The following is a 24026-nucleotide window of genomic DNA, read 5'->3' on the forward strand; positions in this document are numbered from 1 at the left end:
ATTACCACCTAGTTCTACTTTTTTCATATATAAATAATACCCTATTTATATGACTTTTTTTTATCATATCTGCCTAAATACTGCCTAAGTTCAGTCTGCTTCAACTTCATCTTAAAAATAAATACGATTTTTTATAAATTAAAATTTTTTTGTTTTTCCGGTTTTTGCTGTTGATAGGTATAGTGTGTGATTTATAATTTAATTATAACTATTTCTTAAGGTTTGTATGACCATTTTTGTTTAAATAACGTTTGCATTGGGCTTGATTTATACCTTAGGGATCTGAAATTAATTTTCTTCTAATGCATCAGCAATTTCTTAACGGTTTTTAGAAATTAATATTTTATTATTTTAAACACGTGTATCCTTATATTTTTTATTGCCTTTATTTTGTAGAAAATATTTACAATGAATAAATTAATAATTCCTTCACCTCCAAATTGGTATGAAGTTGATATTATGGCATGCTCTCCGGACAATACCTTAATATATGGTTCTCGGCAAGATATTATAGTTATTAAACCAACTTCAGTAGATTTACCTGATCAAGTAGAAATAATAGCCAAGGCGCATTCTTCCAGGTAATAACTATTAACGATCTGCTATAAGATTGAAAGAAATTGATTCTCTGTAAACTATTCACAATCTCTAGGCATATTTATGTTTTAATTGCAAAAATTTAATATTAAACAACTGTAATTTTAGGATTATTTCTGTAAACATAAATAGAAACTGGGGTAATCCTCATAAGTATGCAGTTACAGTGTCTGAAGATAAAGTTGTGAAATTATGGGATATTGATATGTTGGAAAGAGTTCAATCTCATAATAAACATGTTAGTATTAATTGTCATTTAGTAATAAATTTGTTTTTATACCTGTATTATATTTTTAGCTAACAGATAATTCAAAATCAAAAGTGATATGTGCTCAGTTTGCTGGAGATGACAGAGTAATTAGTGTATCAGAAAATGGAGAAATTGTTATTTGGAATTTGGTTCAAAATGAAACAAAAAGTCTGACACTTTTATCAGAAATCAAAGCTACTGTAACATGCATGTCTGTATGTCCACATGCAAGTTGGTTAGCTGCTTTTGGGTTAAAAACTGGACTAATTGTTATTCTAGACTTAAGAAGTAATTTAATAATTTATTCTTTTATTCCTAATATAATTATATTCTTTGTTTTTATAGAAAATGGACAAATTTTGTTCAAATTAAGGGGACATGAAAAGAGTATTGTTTCTTTATCATGGTGTCCAGTTCCAGTTAACGTATTTCCATTAAAACCTCATAATAAAGTAGTAGAAAAAGTGAGTGAGAACTTAGAAGAAGAGGAAAAAGTTGTTGGGGAAAAAGATTACAGAAGAAAACAAGAAAATCCAAAGAAGAGAGAAGATACTGAAAAAAGTACAGTATTGGTGGGCAGTGAAGAAATATTACAAGGTGATTCACAGAAATTAGAAATTCCAAGAATGGCACATAGAAAAAAAGGGAGGGGGAGTTTAGTTGATATATTAATTGAAAATGATGTTAAAAGTCCACCAAACAATGAGAATGGTGATGCAGATATTCCTACAAATCAAGGAGTTACTGGATTGGAAATTTCAAATTCAAATGACCTAGAATTAGAACAAACACTATCAAATAATTCTATATTGTCTTCAGAACTTTCTGTTTGTGATAAAACAGATTCAGATAGAAGAACAACACATGGGGTTGAAAGTAACTCCTTACCTTCAAATATACAACAATCAAGTGATAAGGAGAGTCAAGTAAAGGATGATAAAGGCTCTGTAGAAGATTCAACAGAAAATCAAGAAGAAATACATGTTTTGAATGATGAAGATAAAATAGACAATTTAAATAGTGGTGAAGCTTCTGGACCTAAAAATGATAATCAAGATGTTGAAAGTGAAGAACAGAAGTGTGATAAGAAGGAAAATGAAGATGATTGGAGAAATAAGGAAGAACAACCAAGGAAAGAGTATTTATTAGCATCTTCTTCTAAAGATTCGTAAGTATCTCTTCAGAATAGCAATGATCAATAATTATTTAATTGTCATTGGTTACTTTTAATTTGGTGACTTACTCAATTAAAATAGAAAAATGCATTGTTAGTTAGTTAGAGGAGATCTCTTCTTGTTATGAAAATATTTTTGCTCAAAACTTTTATAATTATTAGAATAATATGGGTATTCTACAATCAAAAAGGGTATGATTAAGTTGATTTTAACTTTGGAGATTAAAAAGTTATAATGTTTTTTGACATAAGAATATGTCATCACTTCACAATATGTCAATACACTTCTTTATAAGACATTTTAAACATATTGTTGATTTCTTAGTACATAATACCAATGACTAAAGTATCCAAGGACAAATAACACTCGAGAGCAAATTATAAGTCACCAAACAGTGCCGTAGCACATATTTTTCTTAACCTAGCTGTTTGAAGCAATATTTATATTTTTTGATAATTGTTTTGACTACGCCTATGGTGTATCATCTAATTAATTACGAAAAAAACGTATTAAAATGTTAACAAAAGGTGCAAAACTAGTATCGACGTATAGCACATATCAAGTACATATAGATGTTAATTGAAATTGAAGAATAATTATCGAATTCAATAAGAAAACGCTAAAAAGTTGGAGTGGACTATTTATTTACCTATGAAACATAATTCCTGGCTCTTTCTTATCGCTGCTGCTTTTACACTTGAAAGCTGACCAACTAATCACCATTGTAATAAAGTTTATACAAAGTTTACTACACACAAACTATTAAAAATTGCTAAAATTGTCGCTGGTGACCAAATGATGACTCATTGTTTGCCACCAAAAGAAAGGTCTCTAAGGTCACAAATTCTGCTGCAGCCCGTATAGGGACGTTACATGTCCTTATATTCTATTAGTCATTGACATAACACAGTATGATCGAAAAAAACCGGCGTCAGGAATGGCTATGAAATGAAGATCGCTGTCATTTTATATGTAAAATTATATGGAGAATGTCATTGATGTTCATTTTCATGCCAACTGGACGCCGTTTTTTTGTCGATCATATGGTATTAGATTACTCCAATATAGCCTTCGTTGTCAAATATATGAAAAAAAGTTTTATACAGATGTTGCATGGTTTATAAGGTGACTATATGTACTAAAAATATTTTTCGTATAGAGGGCGTGCCAAAAAAAGTTATGATAAATTAAAAATTTTATAAAGAATTAAATAAAATAAATATAGTTTTATAGATAAATTAAAGTTTTATAAAGAATCTTAAATAAAAAAGAAAAAGAGGCATATTATACTAAAAATATTTTGTTGTATACATGGTCTCACAAAAAGTATGATAAGTTTTCCTTTTTTTTTAAATTGCACCCCCTATTATTTTTCCGTACAGATTTGGATCCAGCATAAAATGCTGCATATAGTAAGCTATTTTTATTTCTAGCGCTATGCCGTGCGTGGATTTACTGTATTATCCTGGGTGTTTAGGAAAATATAGCTAAGTATTAATAAAGTTATATTCATTCCAGTTTTCAAGCGCTTTTCAGATATAAGTGTTTTTAACCAAACTTTTAGTAAATAAGAAATAAAATGACAACATTGCATACTGCTTCAAATAAAAATAGTGTACTATATGCAGAATTTTATGCTGAATCCAATTATCTACAGAAAAATAGGGGGTGCAATTTAAAAAAAGGTAAAACTTTATTATACTTTTTGTGAGACCATGTATACAACAAAATATTTTTAGTATAATATGCCTCTTTTTTCTTCTTTATATGATTCTTTATAAAGCTTTAAAAACTAAAAAAGAAGTAGGTATAATTAACATACAGGGTGGCCCATTAGTAGGAAGAAGTACAATATCGTCGTTGCTGTCGAAAATATGAAAACAATTTCGACAGCAACGACGATATTGGACTTCTTCCTACTAATGGGTCACCCTGTATGTTAATTATACCTACTTGTTTTGGTTAAATTTTACCTTGTTATTCATTTATATAATACCGTTTTTAGAAACATATACATCTGGAGGGCTGGTACTGATGGCAGAATGCAAACTTTCCTCTCGCTACCACACAAATCCTTTAAAAAAGGCGGCCGCAACGAGAAAATGTGGACTTGTTTATGTTGGGCTGCCCCACAAATACTGTTATCCTCATCCAGAAATGCAGAGTTGATTCGCTGGACATTGCCTAAGCCTTTAGAGTACGGATATTTGTTTTTTTTTCTTTTTTTTTCATCAGACACTTGAAAATTAATCTTTTATATTTGTTTAATAAATTCTAGCCAGTCAAAATTTATGCATGTGGTACACAGAGACCACTGGTCTGTATTATTTAGTATAAAGACGCCTATTACTTACTATGATGAATATAACTTTCTACAAAACAAAGACATTAATGTTTGGACAACAGGAATGGAAAGACTGATATTAAATACAAACCTTAAATCACAAGAAAATCTTAATTGTTATCAAACATTTGGCGCAAATATAAATTGTATAGTTGGATCACCATTGGATCCAAATAGGTAACATGTTTTTTTTTATAAAAAATAGAATTATTAAATAAATTTTATTCGATTCAAGATTGGCTATGGGCTCTGGAGAAGGTACAGTGCATATTTGGGACATCAGTAAAGATCACAAGAAAAAAATCTATCTGTCAACATTTTACCAAAAAATTTTAAGTTCAGTGACTGCTTTGGCATGGCACCCTCTCATTGAAACTTCACTTGCTTGGGGTACTGCAGAGGGCAGGGTTAGGATTATTTATTTTATTTGATTCTTATTATTTTATGTACTTTTTTAAACTTTTAGATAGGTATTTTCGATATTAATGGGAAATCTAAAAACAACCCCAAAGTGTTCCAGCAATATTTCAAATCACAAATTTATAAAATTGAATGGGGTCCTCTTAAGGAAAGCGATGATAAGGGACTTTACGTTGTTAGTGAAGGAAGTATTGGCATTTTCGATCCTAAAGATACCAATAAAGGTACAATTTAGATTTGATCATGATTACTGAGTAAATGCATATTTTTATTTTACAGTGCCGACATTATTGGAGCTACCAGACAATACATTTGTTTATACAATGTCTTGGAAACCCGATTTAAGTATGCATTTGGTGTCATCTAAAGCAGGTAATATATTTTATAACAAGGGATAATAAAAGAACAACTTCGAATAAAAAGATTAAGGACAAAATGGCCGTCTTAAATTCCGGTTTATTTTTTCCATTCTAATTTTATTCAAAACATGTAAAAATCTGATGTCGCGGACATAGTGTGCTGTTTCCATCGACCAAGCATGAATACATGGATAGCAATATACCTGCTTCTTCCTTAATCTTTTTATTCAAAGAAGAACACAAGAAAGGGAATTTATCGAACTTAAAATGACAAAGTTACTTGATTACTTGTAAAAAAATTCTAAAGACAAATTATGTTTTATTTTTAAAAAATTTGGTAATAATTTATTATATTAATGCTTTGCAAAAATACTTTGTTTTTTGCTGTTTCCAAAAAATGCAGTTAAAATCTCAAACAGGAAACCAGTTATAGAGTTGTTAATTTTAAGTGAATTTCATAAATGATCAGTTTACTACACATATGTATGTTATACCGTGCTGGCAACTGTTACTCTTGGGTCGGTATTTACATATGTGGAGTGCAATTCGGAGTGAGAGAAATGCGACGGAGGGCTGTTGCGGCGTTGCCGGTACGCCTATCCCTATCAAGTAAAGTAAATTCACGATCGCAAACCGCTTATCTTTAAAAGACTTTTTTTCCGAAAAGATAACTAGATAAAATCATTAGAAATGTTTCTGAGCATCTGAAATGGAATTACATATAAGGATATCTTTAGGGTGTCATTTTTTTTTAACGAGAAAATGCGATAATTTAAAAACTCAACTTTTTAACACATAACACGCCAAAACTCAAAAAACACTTTAGATATTGAAACTTTTTTTTATTTTGAAGATAGGATCTTTTACAACATGTTTACATAAGAAAAAATCGATAAGGTTGTTTTTTTTTCATTCAAAAATTGTAAACAACCCATCTATTTACTTTTAGAGCATAGCAATTTTCAGCAGTTGTGTAATTTTTTTATTGAAAAAGATTTTCACTTACTGTCTACTAAGAAAATGCAGCAGGAATATTAAGAAAGTTTTTGAAAAAACTACAATCAATTATTTCTAATAGATTTCGAGATATCGGTTTTTGAATTCAGAGTTCTTATAGCCCGACCACTGTCGAAAACCAATTCAATTCCACTTATTTTTTACCAAAAATGCAAGTGTTTCTAGCTTGCACTTAAAAATTTTCAAGCTATAGGGAAATTTACAACGACTCGTTAATAAATAAACAAAGTATCACAAGACGTAATTAAATCGTGAAGCTGAACGCATGATGTACACTTCCCTAGAACTTTAAGTACTGACAGAGGTACTGATTGGGTCGATCGGTCAACTGCGACAAATCTGCTATATCCCCTTCCTCGTCTCTTAGCCAATGTGTACAGTTTCTCGATTCATTTCATACGTTTGGCCACGTGTTTACTGTTCTCTCTTTGTTCAGTACATTATAAACGCATTGTACTCTTCTTACATACGGAAATCTCGACCCAAGACTATCCTTTGCCAGCCCTTAGTATAGTCACTTACTAGCGAAAAGTTATTCCATTATTTCACTCGATTTTTGACCGAGATCTACCGCACACTAGACAACCAACTATTTTACAGTCTTTCGATAAATCGCAATAGTGTCACTGTTAATTTAAGTTCTGCCACAGTTTCCTTCTAAATTTACTACTTTTATACAACTATCAGTGGTAGAATAAATAATAAATCACAAAATAAGCTCAGTAAAGACTGACAAATCCACAAAATTTCAAATCAAATTCAAATGTGTCAAATGAATCGTCAAACAGAAGTGTCAAGAACCCCCACCCTAGTGTCCACCCTAGTTTCCATCGACCAAGCATGAATACATGGATAGCAATATACCTACTTCTTCCTTAATCTTTTTATTCAAAGAAGAACATAAGAAAGGGAATTTATTGAACTTAAAATGACAAAGTTACTTGATTACTTGTAAAAAAATTCTAAAGACAAATTATGTTTTATTTTTAAAAAATTTGGTAATAATTTATTATATTAATGCTTTGCAAAAATACTTTGTTTTTTGCTGTTTCCAAAAAATGCAGTTAAAATCTCAAACAGGAAACCAGTTATAGAGTTGTTTTAATCAGCTGGCCACTCTGTATGAATAAAATAATGCTGGTGTACATAACTCATGATAACTGATCATCCCTTTGTACTTCAAGTATGATAATGACACTGTCTTTAGGCATTTTTAATATTAATAAATATCAATGTTTCAAATTGTATTTGTTTTTTAGGAGCCTTAATATGTTATGATGCTTCCCTAAAGATATCAAATATCAGTTATGTTCCGAATAGGCTTCAGTCAATTTTATGGCATCCTGATGCCATAACAAATGATGTTACAGTATCGAAATATTGCCAGACATTTGTGTCAATAGTACAGTCAACTGAATTTATAGTTTTTGATTTTAGTAAAGAGGTAAAAATAGTGTTTTTTAAAAAGTTTTTAGTAATTTTAAATTTACGCAACAAACTAACAATAGAAATTAGAATTTTATTTACAGGGTGTGCGAAAAAGTTCGCAACAAAGTTTAAAAAACTATGAGGATTTTCTTAGCTTACACAAAACCAAAAAAAAAAAATGTTGAGTAAAGAATTATTTGTCATGTTGGTAAATTAAAAAAAAATATCTTTCGATATGCAAAAAGTTGGTTTAGGTCACAAACTAAAAATATCAACTTTATATTTTTCAAAGGATTTTCCAATTTTTTTTTAACAGACTTGGCCGTTGCCCTGCGTGACATATATTTCTGAAACTGGGTACATAGACGTACAATTCTAAAGTCTAATAAGTGTCTAACGAGAGGATAGAAAGGTGACAGTGGCAGTTCGGCCTGTTATTTGAATTCATAGGTCAATTGGAAAATAAAATAAAAAAACTTCACTGACTCGTTGGACTGATTTAATACACGCTCTACACTATTTGGAGAACTCTTCGAAGCAGGTCAAGGTCGCGTTTCGTCGCATAACTTTGTCGCGTTTCGGCTTCTCCGTTTGTATTGACCTATTTTGGTATGTCTCGACCTACTTTCGTTCCTTAAAAGGGCAAACAAACTCAAAAGTTCTCTTGAAATCTCCGCAATTACACGATTTCAAGGGCATGGAGGGATTTTTTTGTGGTGTCTCCTGTTGGTCTCGTTCAATTTCGTTTCCAAAACGTAGCGGTATGTGGACCCGAGGCAAAGGACTTTTTTTCATAAATCTCAGTGAAATAAGCAAATCTAGACGTTCCTAAAATATCTGTTGTTACAATCATATTTTGTTAATTACATCTCGTTTTATGTTGATATATACTTCACAAGGTTAATATTTGTATTTTGTTAACAATAAAAAGTTTTATTTTTTATTTTTAACAACCAATCACGGCGCGTCTCTTTCTGTTTCGTTCTATTTCGATTTTTTTCGATATAACATCTATCCAACTTTGTGCATATTATGTAAAGAAGAATTTTTATTATGCATATTACATACGTCAAAATGATTAAATTGTATAGTCAAGTCAAAATATTTTTTTTTGTTATTGAGCTGAAGAAATTCTTTTTAAACTTTTTCTTTTCAATAATTCAAAAATAAAACAAAATCGATAAGTTGCGAACTTTTTTTTTCACCCTACTAATTGAGGGGTTTCTAGCAAAAACTCCATTGGTCAGATATTTCGAAATTTGGAGAAACTAAAAAAAACGTATATCTTGCTCCCATTTAAATTTAAATTGTCGTTTTTTTGTGTGAGCTCTGGTTATAATCTGAAATTACAGAAAACTAGTTTTCTTTATTTTTTTTCTTATTTTTAAGTTAAGAAGGGCGTAAATTTGTTTGACTTGTGGGATTTTTGCTGGGATTTTGGCAAAAACCGTGGAAACAACCAAGTCTTCTTAGCTATTGTTCGAACGATTACGAACGACAAACAACCAAACCACAACAAGTAGCGGACTAATGGGGTTTTTGCCGTTAAGACTTGTGACTTGTGGGGTTCTTGCGGAATTACGGTATTTTTGATCGTATGCACGGGCTGACTTATAGCACTTTTCCCGAATTCGTTTGGTAGGAACGTTATGACTAACAAATAACTCTCGGATAGCGTCATTAACTCATTTTACCCATTTTTTGACTAATGGGGTTTTTGCCAGAAACCCCCCAATTGTATTGAATATAACATATTTAGACGAGAATATATTATAGGGTGAAAATGAAGAGAAACAAATGGCTCATTTTAAAACCAGAGGCCATTTTAAAAACAAATCTCTAATTAATTGTATAGCTTGGAGTCCCCATAACGGCAGTCAGTTAGTTTTTGTAGACGAGGTGGGAGTAGCCCAGGTAACAATATTTTTTAGAGTCCATCCCGTAATTTCTTTAATGGTACATTTTTTTCAGGTTTTTGATATCGAATCACAAACTATATTGTGTACATACATAAATCCAACTTTGGATGCGTTATATTCAGTTTACTGGAGCCCACTTGATGCTGACTATATAATAACAGCCAGTATCAGACACAAAATAACAATTTGGAAAGTGTCGGAAAATATGCCCTTAACAGAAAAAGGTATATATTATATTGTCAAGAAAAATGGCGCATCCGCCAGAAATTAAAAATGTATTACTGGTTGCCTGCACAACCGCAACGTATCCGCCAGAAATTAAAAGACTTTTTCAGGCGCCATCTTTTAGTCAAGTCGAGAAGTAAGGGAATCAGACAATAGAATTGTCTGGTATGAAGAAGTACGCTTTCCGAGAATTTTCGAGAAGCAGTCAATAGAGTATATAAGCCGGAGCCATCGACAACTGAGACAGTTTTTGAAATTTGAATATACCGCGTGGAAATTGAAAATCGGACAATTTGGTGAAGGAATCTTAGTTTGTTGTGTGTTATAAGTTAGTAATTGTGTATAAAGTGAGAAAATAAATTCGTTAAGTATTTTATCGTGAGTTTAAATTAGTGGACCCACGGAATCCGTAACAATTGGTGTCAGAAGTGGGATTCAAGAGGATTTTAAGAAGAAATTAAGTGGATTGGAAGATTTTTAGACCGAATCAGAGTATTTTTATGGTTGGTACAAGAGAACAAGCGAAGAAAATGGAGGAAGTAAGCAAGTTATTGGGCGATTTTATGGAGAATATGAGAAGAGAGAAGGCAGAAGAACAAGAAAGACTCCGTAAAGAACGAGAAGAGGAACGAGCCCGATTGGAAAGAGAAAAAGAAGAGGAAAAACTACGACGTCAAGAAGAACAAGACCAACTACAGAAAATGCTTATGGAGAATCAAGAAATTAGACAAGAACGGTTGGAGAAAATTGTGGAAAATCTAGAAGTGCGTCGCCAGAAAGATAAACAAGAAGAACAGGACCGGCTTGAGAAAATATTAGGAAATCTAGAAATTCGTTTGGAGGAGCGACGTCAAAAAGAAAGACAAGAAGAACAGGACCATATTCAGAAAATTTTAGAAAATCAAGAAATTAGACAAGAACGGTTGGAGAAAATTGTTGAAGATTTAGAAGTGCGTCGCCAGAAAGAAAAATTAGAAGATCAAAACCGTTTTAAGAAGAACTTTGAAGAACTGGAAAAAAGGCAAGGCATTCACCTTCAAGAAGCCGTAGAAGATCTTGAGGAACGCCTTCAGCAGAAAATGGAAAAATTAGAGATGGACCTACAGAAGACCAAGGTACAAGTAAGGACACCTGGCGTTCATGGAACTGCGAACCTCAAGGCCCCGACCTACGATGGACAAACCACCTGGACGATGTACCACCGCCAGTTTGAAGCAGCGGCTGCTGTCAATGGATGGACTGACCAAGAGAAAGCAGCAGCACTTGTCATCGCGCTGCGAGGCCCTGCCCTGGAACTGTTGCAAACTATTCCTGCAGCCCAACAGCAGGAATACCAAACTTTGGTCGCTGCACTGGACAGAAGATATGGCGACCAACATCGACGCCAACTTTACCAGGCACAGATCAAGACACGCCTGCAGAGGTCCGGAGAGAGTCTGCAGGAATTTGAAGCAGACTTACGTCGGCTGGTACACCTGGCATATCCAGAAGCACCGGAAGGATTTAGGGAGGAACTCGCTGCTCAGTGCTTTATCAGCGGACTGAGGGACAACGAATTACAGAGGGCGCTGCAAATATCCTGATTTTCTACCAGCAGCGAAGCACTGGTCAGGGCGCTGGAAATCGAAGCTGCTTTTAGCGCCATCCCTAGACCGAAGATAAGATCGGTAACGGTCGAGGAACAGCCCGAAAGCACTCACAGAGGTTTGGAGGAGATGTGTAAGAAAGTCGACAAACTATGTGAGCTACTAATAAACAAGGGAGTCAACAACACCCAGACAGAGAACCAGAGAAGATTCCAGGATATGAGGTGCTATGGATGCGGCAGGAATGGCCACATCAAACGGGATTGTCGCATCCAAATGCGATTCCATTCACCATCCAGAGAACATCGGCACATCGGAAGATCCCAGGACATAAGTTGCTATAGATGTGGCAGGAATGGCCACATCAAACGGGATTGCCGCGTCCAAATGCGATTCCGTTTACCATCGAGAGAACATAGGCACCAGGAAATCAACACTAATGAGCGAGTATTGGCTGAAGAAAACAGAGCCCCTAGGATGTTTTCCGTTAGAGTCTAGGAAAACCGCTGACAGTTTGGTGATCAACAGGAAGGTCAATGGTAGAAGAATTCGAATGACTGTGGACACAGGCGCTATGGTATCGTTGGTGCGGACTAACTCGGTACAAGGATTGAAGATGATGCCTCTTAGAAGAAGAGTGTATTTACGTACAGTTACGGGGGAAATGGCCGTTGTACGGGGAGAGGCTTTCATGGAATTGGAGTTAGGGAATTTGAAGTTTCGGCATAGCGTTTTGGTGGCTGACATTGAAGATGATTTTATCATGGGTATGGATGTGATCAGTCAACATGGTTTTTCGTTTGATCACCATAGAAACATCCTGAAAATCGGAAATGAGGAATTTTCTGTATCTAAAGAGAAGAGACCAGGAAATATGGAAGAAAGATCATCGAAAATTGTGATGATACCTGGTGATACCAAGAAGACTGTGTTCGGGAAACTAGAGAAAACCGCTGGGTGCCGTGTAGGACGGGTACAAATTATCGACAACGACCTAGATCGACGACGAGCTACCTTGGACAAGAAAATGAAACATCGCGAAAGCACTATCAGAATAAGGAATTTTAAGCTTAGAACTGACGAACCATGGACGACGATACAATTGAGGAAAGATCAAATGGAAGATCCAGACATCGAGCAATACTACGGCTCAAGGAAGGTAACGGCGAGAGACCACCGTGGCAGGATATTGCAAACAGAGGGCCTGTTTTCAAAGCTCTCTGGGCTCAGTGGAATTCACTGGTTATTGAGAATGGATTGTTAAAGCGCACGTGGGAAAGTGCGGATGGCAGGACAGTAACAACTCAGTTACTGGTACCAAGGAAGAAAGTTACCCAGGTATTGGAAGAAATTCACGGTGGTAAAACTGGAGCCCATCTTGGAGTAAACAAGACCTTGAGCAAGCTGAGAGATCGCTTTTACTGGGTGGATTATTGTGAAGATGTTAAGAAATGGTGTCAACGTTGTAAGATTTGCACAGCTAGACAAGGACCAAGTACTCGATCTGGAGGAAAAATGGAACAAGATAACGTTGGACGGTCGTTCGAAAGAGTCGTTAGGAAGGAAAGATTATTGGGAATTCATAAGGCCGTGAGAAGTAAGATTACGCTAGCCAGTGACCGGATGAAAGCTCGTTACGACCTCAGAGCTAATTCTACGGGATTTCAACAGGACGATCTGGTATGGTTATATAACCCACAGCGCAAGAAAGGGAGGTCCCCAAAGTTAACTCCAGCATGGGAAGGTCCTTATACAGTCATCAAGAGGATAAATGATGTTGTGTACCGGATTCAACGCAGCCCTAGAAGTAAGATGAAAGTAGTTCATCTGGATCGATTGAAGAGATACCAGACAGGAAACCTTGATCGGGACGATCAAATTTGAGAAGGGGGCAATGTCAAGAAAATGGCGCATCCGCCAGAAATTAAAATGTATTACTGGTTGCCTGCACAACCGCAACGTATCCGCCAGAAATTAAAAGACTTTTTCAGGCGCCATCTTTTAGTCAAGTCGAGAAGTAAGGGAATCAGACAATAGAATTGTCTGGTATGAAGAAGTACGCTTTCCGAGAATTTTCGAGAAGCAGTCAATAGAGTATATAAGCCGGAGCCATCGACAACTGAGACAGTTTTTTTGAAATTTGAATATACCGCGTGGAAATTGAAAATCGGACAATTTGGTGAAGGAATCTTAGTTTGTTGTGTGTTATAAGTTAGTAATTGTGTATAAAGTGAGAAAATAAATTCGTTAAGTATTTTATCGTGAGTTTAAATTAGTGGACCCACGGAATCCGTAACAATATTTTAATCTTATACAGGGTCGGGCAATAGTGCGTCGGGGATCTGCAGATCCTATAATAAAAAACTTAGGAATTTTGTTTAAGTACAAACCTAAGGTATGTATTAGATGTATTTCAGGAAAATATTTTAACTTTTACAGTGTGGCTCAAAAAAGTGTAAGTGTATGTATATGCACGCATGTGCTGTATATTATTGTATTTCTGACTTCCTTTCTGATCACTTTACATAATCCTAATGCCGGGTCCAGACCAAGGCGAGAAAAAGTAAACACTATTTTGAGACAAAAACAAGACAAACTTGCATCAAATAATGGGGAATTCTAACAAGACAAACTTGAGACAAATTGTCCATATCGCAAGGACAAAAGTACAACAAAGTCAGAAGTTTTGTTGTTGCCAATGAATTTTATTAACCCTGTGTGATTTCACTGGTCTCCTACTGTGGACAGCACACGCCATCCGCACTGCGCCGACAACTTGTCGTAAAATATACGAACAAAACATAGACACTTTGATCTTTACCGACTCAAGACGGAGCATTGAAAAGTCTCCGAATTTAGAATACAGAATTTTCCTGAAATACATCCTAGTACATACTTTAAGTTTACACTTAAACAAAATTCTCATTTTTTTTGTTCTAGGAGCTACAAATGCCCGACGCACTATTGCCAGACTATAATTTTTTCAGTCTGATATACAGGGTGGTCCGAACTGTATTCCGGAAACTTCGGTGGCATATTCTGCAGATAAAAAGAAGTTAAAAACTTCTTATAAATGAATGTCCTAAAATGCTTAGTTTCGGAGATACAGGATGTAGAAATTTCATTTTTATTTCGATTTTTTCCAAATAATTTCTGAAGTAACGTCAACATTTGGATTAAAATTGGTGTTTGATAGTTTTTTGACATGAGAAATTTGATTTTGATATCATTATGACTCCTATTTGTAGGGGGCGCCACCTACATGTGTTTTAACTGTTTTAAACAGTAATAATTTTTTGTCCGTACCTGTATAGAAGTACTGAGTGAAAAAATATATATTTTCTTATTTTTTTTACGTAAAACATGTCTCTTGGTAAAAATCGTTGTGAGCAACCCTTCTCGAGATATTTAGAATGGAAGTAGTCATTATTGACAAAAAAAAATTATATTTTTTACTTAGTAGTTTTATACAGGTACGGACGAAAAGTTATTACACTTCAAACCAGTTAAAAATATGTAGGTGGCGCCCTCTACAAGTAGGAGTCATTCAAATTTCTCATATCAAAAAACACCCAGACACCAAATTTCATCCAAATATTGACGTTACTTCAGAATTTATTTGGAAAAAATCGAAATAAAAATGAAACTTCTACACACCCTGTATCTCCGAAATTAAGCATTTTAGGACATACATTTATAAGAACTTTTTTACTTATTTTTATCTGCAGAATATGCTGTCGAAGTTTCCGGAATACAGTTCGGACCACCCTGTATATATTTTTATTTGTTTTTTTTTCAGAAATCAATGTTGTCAGGAATAAAATTTCAAAAGCTTTTAGCAAAGAAGTTTCTAATCTCTTAGTTAAAAGTAAAGTAGAAGATCCCAGTGCTAACAACAATAAAACAAATACTAAAAAAACGACAAAGTCCGAGATTTTACCAACATTTTATACATTCAAACCGAAAAATGAGGTTAATATTTTATTGGTAAATTTTTACTTTATTTTTAAATTCAGTTTTTTTCATGTAGTCTGAAGATATTAGAAAATTATTGAAATGGAAATTAGAGAATATTTCTAAGGAACCAACAACACAAAATTCAGAAAGTCTGGATATATTGGATATTTTTGGAGAGCAGAGCGATTTAGAAAAAGTTTTGACTTTAAATAGTGAGTGTTGTAAATATAAAAGCTTTGCACGTTTTTATTGTTTTTTGATTGTCAGAGAGAAGTACGTTTTAAGCCTAGATTATACAGGGTTGTTCACCACATACGACACGGAGTATTGTAGCTAATCGATTAGATTTTTACAAATAGTAAATTTTGGGTTCGTTGAAGGACTATTAGAGCTATTAAAAATATTTTTACAAGATATAGAGTGTCCCAAATAAGTTAAAAATATTATAGTTGTATTTTTTTAAATGGAACACCCTGTATATTATTCTATTTTTACATTCTACGATTGAAATAAAGGTAAGTTTGATTAAGATTTATCACACTTAAACCAAACCTTACCGTTTTTGAAATATTTTCAATTTTATGAAATTGCAGTAAAGATTTTAAGGCTTCATTTCTCCAAGGGTATCAAAGTTTGTAATACTAAATATTTACTGAAGATTATTTATTGATCAGGTATTGTGTTGCAATAATAAAAATTTTAGTACCTTATACAGAGTGTCCGAAAATTTATATTAAATAATTACTAGCTTTAAACGGCAATAACTTGTTTAATTTAAATGGAACACCCTATATATTTTACATGAATCACATGCACAATGTAACTGTCTATCAAATTGTATTATACCATTTTTTACCTGTCACTTCAAGTTTTTGTAGAAAATGCATTTTCTTATAATTTAGACATCATTTATCACTATACCCATGAAATATTGACATTTTAGATTATTTTTAAAGATGTAACAAATTTTCAAAGCGTACAGATACTAATATTGTCGATATAGTTCGCTTATTTCATTAAAAAATAAAAAAAACTGTTTAAATAGTTCCTGTTAAAAAGAACCAATTAATATGATCCCAGTATTCAAACTACATTAATTGACTGTTTACGTTGATTATTAATAGAGAACAACGGCACACGGTCGAGTCGGCCGCTGCTGGTACGTATACGTAGACGTAAAGAGTCTTACGTGTATAAAAAATATAAGAAATGCGCATGCGTGCGTAAACGTTTACGTGTTTGTAGGCCGACTCGACCGTATACCGTTGTTCTCTAATAATTGCCTCAAATACTAAAAAACTGAATTTTGTGTGTGTATTAGACAGTGTGGTAAAAAATAACACTTTATAAATTTTATTTAATTTTTTGATGAATTATTTATAAAAACAGAGACGTTCATTTTCATAACTTATTATTATATTGATTTCTGAGCCAAATTCACATTTATTTAGAATACTTTATTAATTAAAACAATTTAAAAGTATGTAATTAACTAATTTTTGGTCGGAAATAATGGTGGTATATTTAATTGGTATACTCTTTCACAAAGACTTAAATAGTTTTTTTTATACCAATGGGCTTGTAATACATTTTGTACATATATGTTGCTTTAAAAAAATGTGAAATGTCAATATTCCATGGGCATAGCGATAAATGAGGTCCAAATTATAAGAAAATGCATTTTCTACGAAAACTTGAAGAGATGGGTAAAAAATGGTATAACACAATTTGATAGACAATTATATTGTACATCTGATTCTCGTAAAATATATAGGGTGTTCCATTTAAATTAAACAAGTTATTGTTGTTTAAAGCTAGTAATTATTTAATATAAATTTTTGGACATTCTGTATAAGGTAGTAAAATTTTTATTATTGCAACACAATATGTGATCAATAAATAATCTTCAGTAAATATTTAGTATTAAAAACTTTGATACCCTTGGAGAAATGAAGTCTTAAAATTTTTACTGCAATTTCATAAAATTGAAAATATGTATTCCAAAAACGGTAAGATTTAAGTGTGATAAACCTTAATCAAATTTACCTTTATTTCAATCGTAGAATCCAAAAATAGAATAATATACAGAGTGTTCCATTTAAAAAAATACAACTATAATATTTTTTACTGATTTGGGACACTCTGTATCTTGTAAAAATATTTTTAAATTGTAGCTTTAATAGTCGTTCAACGAACCCAAAACTTACAATTTGTAAAAATGTGATCGTTTAGCTACAATACTCGGTGTCGTATGTGGTGAACAACCTTGCATATACTTGTCTTCATCATCAGGACATGTCATTTTCGCACCTTCTCTATTGCACTTATGAAGCGTCAGAATTTCATTGTATGTCCATAGCGGCCCATACATTATCAAACAAATTGCGCAACTAAGCGATGCGCAACGACTGCATCACCCAGACACTTGGTAAAATTTCATTAAACAGGGCCATACATTGGCAACTTGTTGCGCAATAGCCAGCGTTGTGCAATTTGTTTGATTAGTATATGCCGCTTATAATTACCAATATTCAGAAATACAGAGACTCAAAAATTATATATTTTTTTGGGTATTTTTTACTAAGATTTTCAAAAAATTCAGTTTTTCGCTAAAATTATATAAAACAAAGTAAATCGAACAAATATATAAAATAGTAATTATTTAGTTCATTAATTTAAGCTAATGTACATGTTAGAACTCTTTATTTTATCAAAAATCAAACATACTTACTTCTGGCAAGTCCTTTTGATCATTCAGCTTTTTTATTGTTATATTCTTTTTTAGTAAACGCATTTAAAAATAGAGGAAAATATCAAAACAGTAATATCTTATTACTATTCAAAGGTGATGTTAGTGAAGAAGTAAAATCTGCAATAATCCAGAAAAGAGTAAATCCGTGGATTATATCTATATCTCCTATGATATCTATAACGTAAAGGAATTAAGATATTTGGAATAATTTTACCAATCTACATTATTTTTATATTACAGCTTATGGCAGATGGCTTGTGAAACTTATGCTGAGCAGCTCCAAGAGGATGAAAATTCTGACCCCATGGAAATAGTCACATACTTACTTGCTTGTCATAAAGTAGAAAAAGCCGTACACATTCTCAGCAACAAAATGATGTTCAAAGAAGCATTTGTCCTAGCTAAAACGCGCCTCGGTGTAGATAGTCCTTTACTTACTGAAGTACTGGAAAAATGGGGCAAAGACTTGAATTATCATGGGGCATTTGCGCGGGCAGCACAATGGTATATTTTATGAAAAATGTTTGAAAAATTATTAAAAAGTTTTTTATTTATAGCTACGTAGTTATCGGCAAATACCAAGAAGCAGCATCAGCGTTGTTTAGGCTTAAAACATCGAACCTTGAGTTGTTAAAGTTGGGCGTCGAGCTTGCTCAGTTGTCTGGAAACGAAGAATTGCTTAAGGCTCTGCAATTCAAGTTCAATGCATTTAAGTCAGAAGAAACTGTAGAAGGTATTGATATGAGTTTCTGATGAATATTCTTTACTTTACTCTTATTTTATTTCCAGTAAAACAAATTAAATAATTTTATAAACTATAGTTATAATGAATTATTATTAGTAAGCTTGCTAAGCTCTATTTCTGAGAATTATATGAATTTAAGAAAAAATCAATTTAAACTATGTGAATTTCTTCAGCATAGCCCAATAACAATGAAAAAATCACTTTTTTAGTGATTTTTTTCATTGTTATTCTTCTTCTTTTCACTTTTCACATAATCAATGTCTTCATTGGTTATGTTAAAACTGTCCATAACAGCAAATTACAAAAATTCCCTTCCAAATATGCATAAAGTGGGGTAGGTAACACAATATCGAAAAAGTAGGAAAAGTTTAGAATTTACAATTGCGTCTACATACCAAGTTTTTTTTCTAATATTGAGAGGGTTTTCAAGAAATCGATTTTAGCCGACCATACCAATGGGTATGGTAGGCTATTAAGATCGGAAAAAAGTTTTTTAATTTCACTCAAAACGAGTTATTTGGGTCATAAATGACCTAAATACAAAATATTTTCATGGTGTCTGTCTGTCTGTTCGTCTGTCCGTCTGTCTGTTCGTCTGTAATACGTTAACTCAAAAACCGCTGAACCGATTTTAACCAAATTTGGCACAAAAATACTGTGGCACCTGAGAATCTGGCCATTAGTTTTTGGTGGGGGTGGGGAGTTGGTAAGGGGGTATGGGAGGGAGTAAAATTTTTTAAAAAATCGTAACTCCAAAATTACAGTAGCTAGCGAAACGCGGTTTTCAAATTAAAATTAGGAATAATATTTGCAACAAAATTTGTAATAACATCAAAATCAGTCAAAGTCGCAGTTTTTGAGATATTAACATATTTTAGTATGGGCGGCTATATGTGCCTCCCGGCGCCAATTTTTTTTTGTTAAACGTAGAGTAATTTTACAGAATACAAAATTACAAAATACAGAAAACGTAGTAAATCTGATAAAAATATCTGTGATGTATCTTAGATAATTGTAAAAAATCGAATATGTCAATGTTTAAGATACCAATCATATTGCAGTGGTACCGTATTGTTACGGATTCCATGGGTCTACTAATTTAAACTCACGATAAAGTACTTGACGGATTTATTTTCTCACTATATACACTTAACAAAAAATACTTCGCCAAATTGTCAACATTCGCTATTCAAAAAGTAACCTTATTTCAAAACTAAATTGAACTGCTAGGCGCGGTTGCGCTTGTTCGAAAATTATCTGTAACGCTCTTTTTAGTTCCAGTAAATTCTTTACAAGATCCTATTTCCACTTGAGTCTACGAGAAGGCGCTTCAAACAATGCCCTGTATTATAAATGAAACCTCAACCTGCAATTAATTTTTCATTTGACTTTTTTCTCTATACAGAGCGTCGGTTACCTCTCGCATGTACTTGTGATGTGTGTCATCAGTGTTTCACAAGTACACGGGATCTACAGTTTATCACCGAATTCTAACGAGAGGCTGTACTAGGCAAATATACTCAAAGTGGTTTGCCATTGCTTTCCTTGAGGTGGCGGCTCGCTGGTCGTTCTATTTAGATAAATCAGTATTATTATTTAAATAAATAAAGCGACCAAACTGGCTGGGGATCGTACTTCTCGCACCGCAGATCGAGACATCAGTGTTTCGCTACGGCCGGGCACTACCTAACACTACTTTTTGCATATGTACAGAGGATTTTTAAAATTTGCTTCCAGGACAGTTGTTAGTTGTAAGGACATAATAAGTCAACATTATTTGTTATTAAACATGCTGTAGAAATTTTATTTAAACATTTTTTCAATAACTTCTATTTTGGAACACCCTATATATTAAAAGTTATGTATGATACGTTTTCCAGATAACACTGGAGTTGACGAAAACGAAAATGTGAAAAAACAGGTAGGTATTGTTGAGAACAGTAATATAAATGGAGGAAATGAAGTTACACAAGAAAAAGAAAATGTAATCAGGGAATCTACAGGTGACAGTCCAATAGAATGCAGTTTAAACAAACTAAATGCCCAAGAAAGCACAGAAATTGTTGAGGGTGATTTAAAAAATGGAGATATAAAAGGAAAAGAATGTTCTGTGGATAAGGAATCTGTAGATAATGGGAACTTAATAGAACCCTGTACCCAAACTGTAGAGTTTGAGCGTTCGATAGAGTGTAGCTTAAATGAACAGTGCAGTTTATCAAAAACAGACGCTATTGAGGTCAGTATTAAAAACGGAGTTGATGTGACTGTTAAAGAAAATGACATTTCTGTCAAGGAGTCGGTAGAGTAGGCAGAACAAAACAGTGATAAAAACCAAGATATTATCTAAGTTTCTAAATCTAAAATTTAAAGTTCAGCATAATAAGATGCTTATGATTGAGAAGTTTTATTTTTTTTTATTTTATAGTTTTAGGTTTATTATTTGACTGAATGATTTACTTATTTTTGATTGATTCCCTATTTAATATAGTGTTGTTTTGTTATTTTGAAGCTGATCTGTTAATTAAAATATAAGAATGTAATCTTTACGTTTATACTATTTCGATGGTTGAAATAAATGTTTTTGGTAATGACATTTCTGTCAAGGAATCGTTACAATAGACAGAAAAAAATGCCATAAAAACACAGATGTAATATCTGAGTTTCAAAATCTAAAAGTTAATAGTTCATTATAAGATGCTTGTGATTGAGAAGTTTTATTTTTTTTATTATGTTATAGGATTATTGGTTTGACAATATGACTTATTTTTAATGGATTCTGTAATTAATAGAATGCTATTTTGTTACTTTCAAGCTGATCTGTTAAATAGATATAAGAGTGTAATACTTTAAGTTTGTCCTATTTCAATTGTTGAAATAAATGTTCGTTTCTTAAAAGGTTTTTAGTTTAAAATGTATAACAGTGAAAAATTTTAAATTAAACCTTTATTAAACCTTAAGAGAAATTACATGAAATAATATATTTTACAATAATAATCAGTTTTATGAATATATTAAAACAATTTTAAGTTCTATTTGAGCTATAGTCCTAATTTGATAAGTTGGAAATTATATTTTCATTTAAGCCATTTAATAGGAAGCCATTTGAGAGAGATATTGTAATTAATTACTTCACAATATAACATTAGGATGTGTCTTAAAGTTCTCGACAAACGGGAATTTTTTTTGATATTTAACAACTTTTTACTCTTTTTTACAAGTTATTGCGTGGCAGTAAAATAACATTACTGCAAATGAAATTATTTTTATTATATTTGGCTTGGGTTTTGTCATTCATACAAATGAATAATAAAACTTTTCTCCTTCGGTATAATAAAAAATTCCCATTTGTTGCCAACATTTTAGCACGTCTTTTATAACAACCTTGCTTACATAGTGATCATACTTATTCGTGCGTGACATAGTCCTATTTTTAACATTACAGAATAACAAATTTTTAACAAGATGGAAACAAAAAATAATAACTTATAATATACTTTTATAGTAGGTAGACTTAGATTTTTATATGCTAAGAATAAACCTTATAATCATAGATAACAACTATGTTATCTGTGCTTATAATGAGATTCTGCTTAAAAAGATAATTAATTTTTAAGATGCCATATATTACTGTAAAGACTAAATTATCATTTTAATAACTAGAAGTCCATAGTTTTTTTTATTAAGATGATTACATAGAAAAAAATAGTTAAAACAGAATGTTTTTAAGTTCTCTAGATGCTATAGTCGAGACAAAATAACATACAGTGCACTAAAAAATGGCATCACAGAGGCCTTTGAAATAAAAATCAGTAGATGGTATAGTTTGCTCAAAACTGCCTCAATTGATTGTGATATCTGTCAAGAAAACTATACCTCAAATCAAATGAAAACTAAAAAACAATGGGGAGTAATTTACGAAATGCCGTTATGACATCTGGTTTTTAAGTGAAAAAGAGAGTACGACGATATATTATGACGACATAGCGTTGAATTTCACAATTTTCTTAACAATATTCTTCTCTGAACACTAAGGTTTTATTTTATACATGAATAATTAAAAAAAAACAATAAATCTAAAACTTAATTAATAAATTACTTTAAGTCTACAAAAATATGATATATGAATTACAAATTTCCTAAATAGTGAAAAGTTTCTCTATGTATAATATGAATTAAGAGAATTAAATATACAACGTTTACATAAAATACGATGTAAATGAATAAAAGTGCATAAAAATCGGAATGCCTTTTTTCAATAATGAAGTTTTTCAGTTTTGCGTTTTCTTACAAACTATTTTGCTAATACAGGGTAAACCAAAATCACAATATACATCTCAATCTCAATTTATAGAAATAAATTTCATAAATATCATATAACTAGGTCAATTCTAGATGAAAATATTGAAAGGGACCTACTGCATTTTTTTAATTCTACAGTTCATAATTTTACTACCAATAATGGTTTCTATTTTTTTTGTAAACTACTTTATGCAGAGAAAAATGAGTAGAGATAACAGATTCTAAATTGACCATTTAAAATTAGAATTTTGTTTATTTCAAGATCAGTCGATAGATACAAATATTACTGTAAAATATTCAGTGAAGTACCTAGATGTTTGATCTTAAATAATAATTTTACACAAAAGGCGACTTGATTAATAACACCCACACATCAATTATTGTCAGCTTTTTATTTAGTTCGAACTATTTGTGAAAAAAGTTATTAATATTGCTGTTTTGGTTATATTAAGTTTATTTTTAAAAAATCACCTCCTAAATTTTATCACACTTATTCATTTATTACTCTGTATCTCAAACTAGATGGTGCATTTTTAACGCACATAATTTACATAATTTAGAAAGCAGTTGATATAAATAAACAAGGGAAATTAGATTAGGGTCATATAACGTGTGATCGAAAAAAAACGGCGTCCAGTTGGCTAAGAAATGACGATCGATAACATTTCCCATATAAATTTAAATATAAAATGACAGCGATCTTCATTTCATAACTATCGCTGACGCCGTTTTTTTTTCGATCATATGGTACCACACAGTTCGTTAATTTATTAAGAAATTTTATTTTTTTTTCAAACGTCGCAAAAGTATAAATTTTTGCGATGTGATTGACAATATAAAAAAGTAATTTTAACGCCTAGGCATAAAAGTGTTAAATTCAACGAGTGTAATCATAGTTTCTCGATATATAATTACATAGAAGGTATGACTTTTAAATCTTTTTATATTATTTG

At 32.2% G+C, this 24026-nt stretch overlaps 1 protein-coding gene across 1 annotated transcript; it reads left to right on the plus strand.

Moving 5' to 3' along the window:
* The first annotated feature begins 110 nt into the window (after positions 1-110).
* LOC115875470 (gem-associated protein 5-like) lies at positions 111-21662 on the plus strand. Its single transcript, XM_030890939.1, has 19 exons — positions 111-220; positions 397-581; positions 706-835; positions 895-1135; positions 1193-2015; positions 4028-4219; positions 4301-4543; positions 4602-4773; positions 4833-5010; positions 5066-5158; positions 7422-7606; positions 9367-9504; positions 9562-9733; positions 15120-15292; positions 15351-15489; positions 18063-18210; positions 18270-18533; positions 18587-18762; positions 20655-21662. Exons 2-19 carry the CDS (start codon positions 409-411, stop codon positions 21080-21082), a joined length of 4068 nt encoding a protein of 1355 aa, XP_030746799.1. The 5' UTR covers positions 111-220; positions 397-408; the 3' UTR covers positions 21083-21662.
* The last annotated feature ends 2364 nt before the right edge of the window (positions 21663-24026 follow it).

Source organism: Sitophilus oryzae, unplaced genomic scaffold (genome assembly GCF_002938485.1).
Source record: "Sitophilus oryzae breed Bouriz unplaced genomic scaffold, Soryzae_2.0 scaffold_1387_pilon_pilon, whole genome shotgun sequence".
Lineage (NCBI taxonomy): Eukaryota > Metazoa > Arthropoda > Insecta > Coleoptera > Curculionidae > Sitophilus > Sitophilus oryzae.